Source organism: Miscanthus floridulus, chromosome 5 (genome assembly GCF_019320115.1).
Source record: "Miscanthus floridulus cultivar M001 chromosome 5, ASM1932011v1, whole genome shotgun sequence".
NCBI classification, from domain to species: Eukaryota; Viridiplantae; Streptophyta; class Magnoliopsida; order Poales; family Poaceae; genus Miscanthus; species Miscanthus floridulus.
In genome coordinates, this window is record NC_089584.1 from 126,196,385 (window position 1) to 126,198,666 (window position 2,282).

The following is a 2,282-nucleotide window of genomic DNA, read 5'->3' on the forward strand; positions in this document are numbered from 1 at the left end:
TTTCCTCTTTGTCGAGTGCCTTCACAGGGGCACTCGGCAAAGACATTTAAAAAAAATTGAATCTTTGCCGAGCGCCGTGTTAGGGGCACTAGGCAAAGTATTTTCAAAAAAAAACTTTGCCGAGTGCCTAACAGCAGGCACTCGGCAAAAAAGGACGTGGCCGAACACCGTTACGCGGGACAGCCTATGCCGAGTGTCACGCTTTTGCCGAGAGCCTGGCACTCGGCAAATAAGTCCTTTGCCGAGTGCAATCCTTTGTCGAGTGCGGCACTCGGCAAAGAAGATCTTTGCCGAGTGCCCGATTTTTGATACTCAGCAAATGCCCTGTTTTCAGTAGTGCATATATATTACTACCTACATCCCACACTCCAAAAAAATAGAATATAAATCTCGTTTTTTGAGTAATCAGACAATTTTAAGTTTAACTAAATATATAAAAAAATATAACTTAGTCCAATCTAGAATTATAATTTTTTTAGACGGAGAGAGTGATTAATAAGCAAACATTTCGCAGTAATAGTTTTACCATCTAGCAAGATCATCAGATACTTTATGGATACTAGAAAACATACACGCTACTACGGTCTATCATCTGCGATCAGCGGAGTAACACAGGAGTACAGAGCCCATGCAGATGCATCATCATATACTCAAAACTCTGAGCAAACTAATCTACTGACAGGCAATTGATCGAGTACTAGCTAAACTTTGCTAATTAGACGTACTAGCGTCTATCAGACACGGACACACACGGGATGCTACCTTAAGAAGAAACTACCACTACTACTAGCTATACTTCTAGTAAGAGCCGGGCAGACCAGTCTCCCCGTCGTTGAGGTCGCACACAGAGTAGCATGCGTCTGCAGGCTCCTCATCGAAGATGCAAGAAGCAGGCAACGGAGGCAGCTCGTGCCCACCACTCAGCTGCCTGGGATCGAGCCCGTACGGCTGATGGGCAACAACACCATAACTCAAAGCTTCCTCCGCCGGCACCTGGAGCTGCATCACCTCATCGCATGCGCCGGTACGACCGTGGGACGCGAGTGTCACCTCGTCGTCACCACCAGCCACCGCCGCAGCGGAGTAGGCGGCGGCGAGCTCAGCATGGCACCCTTCCTCGTGCGGCATCAGCGCGGCCTGGTGCAGGCTGATCTGCGCCTTGAGGAACTTGACGTAGTGGATGGCCTGCTCGAGCATGGACACCGTGTCCATCTTGCTGCCGCCGGGGACGAGGCTGCGGAGCACGCGGAAGCGGTCGCTGATGCGGTGCCGCCGCTCGCGCGCCGCCACGCTCTGCGGGTCCGTGGAGAGCTTCGCTCCAGGACGCCGCCGCACGCCGCCGCCGCCACCTCCGGCGCCGCCGCGCACTCTGCTGTCGCTGAGGGCGCCGGCCAACGCCACCGGGTGGTGGAGGTACGGCTGCGGGTGGAGGATGGGGAAGCCGCGTGGGTCATACATGGTCTGGTAGTGATATGGATCCATAGCTAGGACGACGCGCGGACGCCTAGGTGCAACTACTACACTGTGCAGTGCTGTTGGCTTTGCTGGTTTCAGCCCTAGAGCTACTATGGCTTTGGGAGGAGCCCATGGCGGGTATATATACTCAGCATATGGCATTGCATGGAAGTGTATAAGCAGTTAAGCACATGCAGAGTACAACCTGAAATTGCGTCTTCGCTATACAGATTCGTGAAATGCATGGGATATTCCACTCGGCGGGCTCTTCAAAAAGCAGTAAAAGTATTAGGCAAGCACAAAGCTAACAATTGTAAAAATATGTAAAACTGCAGGAATGGCCATTTCGACAGATAGTAGAAAATGCACAGCCATTTGAACAAAGAGATCAAATACTAACACAGTAAGATACATTAAATAAAATTTTCAATTAATGAGGCCAGACGATCATATATTAATTACTAATTACGGTGATCACTCTTGTTATAGTAATAGCTTTGCTTAAAAGGAGAAGTTTAAATAGTGGCCACCAAAAAGTCGTCAACTATCATTTCGAAAGTTCAAAAAAAGCATGCGTTAAAAGAAAGAATCAAGGAACGAACTGATTTTGATATGAAATAAAGCTAGAAAGCCTGAATCTGACTGAAAAGGACGGAGATTACTCCAACCAAGAAAGAAATTGGATTCTTTGGGTATTGCTTGGGCCGACTTCATCAATATGGCCATCTCTCTAATAAATAAAGGAGTTAATAATATTTTGAAAACTCCTAACCACGGAGCTATTTATTCAAAGAAAGAATTGTGCTAGTTAATTACCGCGATGTGCC

At 48.1% G+C, this 2,282-nt stretch overlaps 1 protein-coding gene across 1 annotated transcript; it reads right to left on the reverse strand.

Annotated features, from left to right (window-relative positions):
• Positions 1-798: 798 nt before the first annotated feature.
• LOC136453486 (transcription factor LAX PANICLE 1-like) lies at positions 799-1,617 on the reverse strand. Its single transcript, XM_066454049.1, has one exon. It carries the CDS (start codon positions 1,615-1,617, stop codon positions 799-801), a length of 819 nt encoding a protein of 272 aa, XP_066310146.1.
• Positions 1,618-2,282: the final 665 nt, after the last annotated feature.

What these genes read in the sequence shown, in the direction of transcription:
- LOC136453486 (XM_066454049.1), bottom strand. Translation starts at nt 1,617, where the DNA reads ATGCCATATGCTGAGTATATATACCCGCCATGGGCTCCTCCCAAAGCC.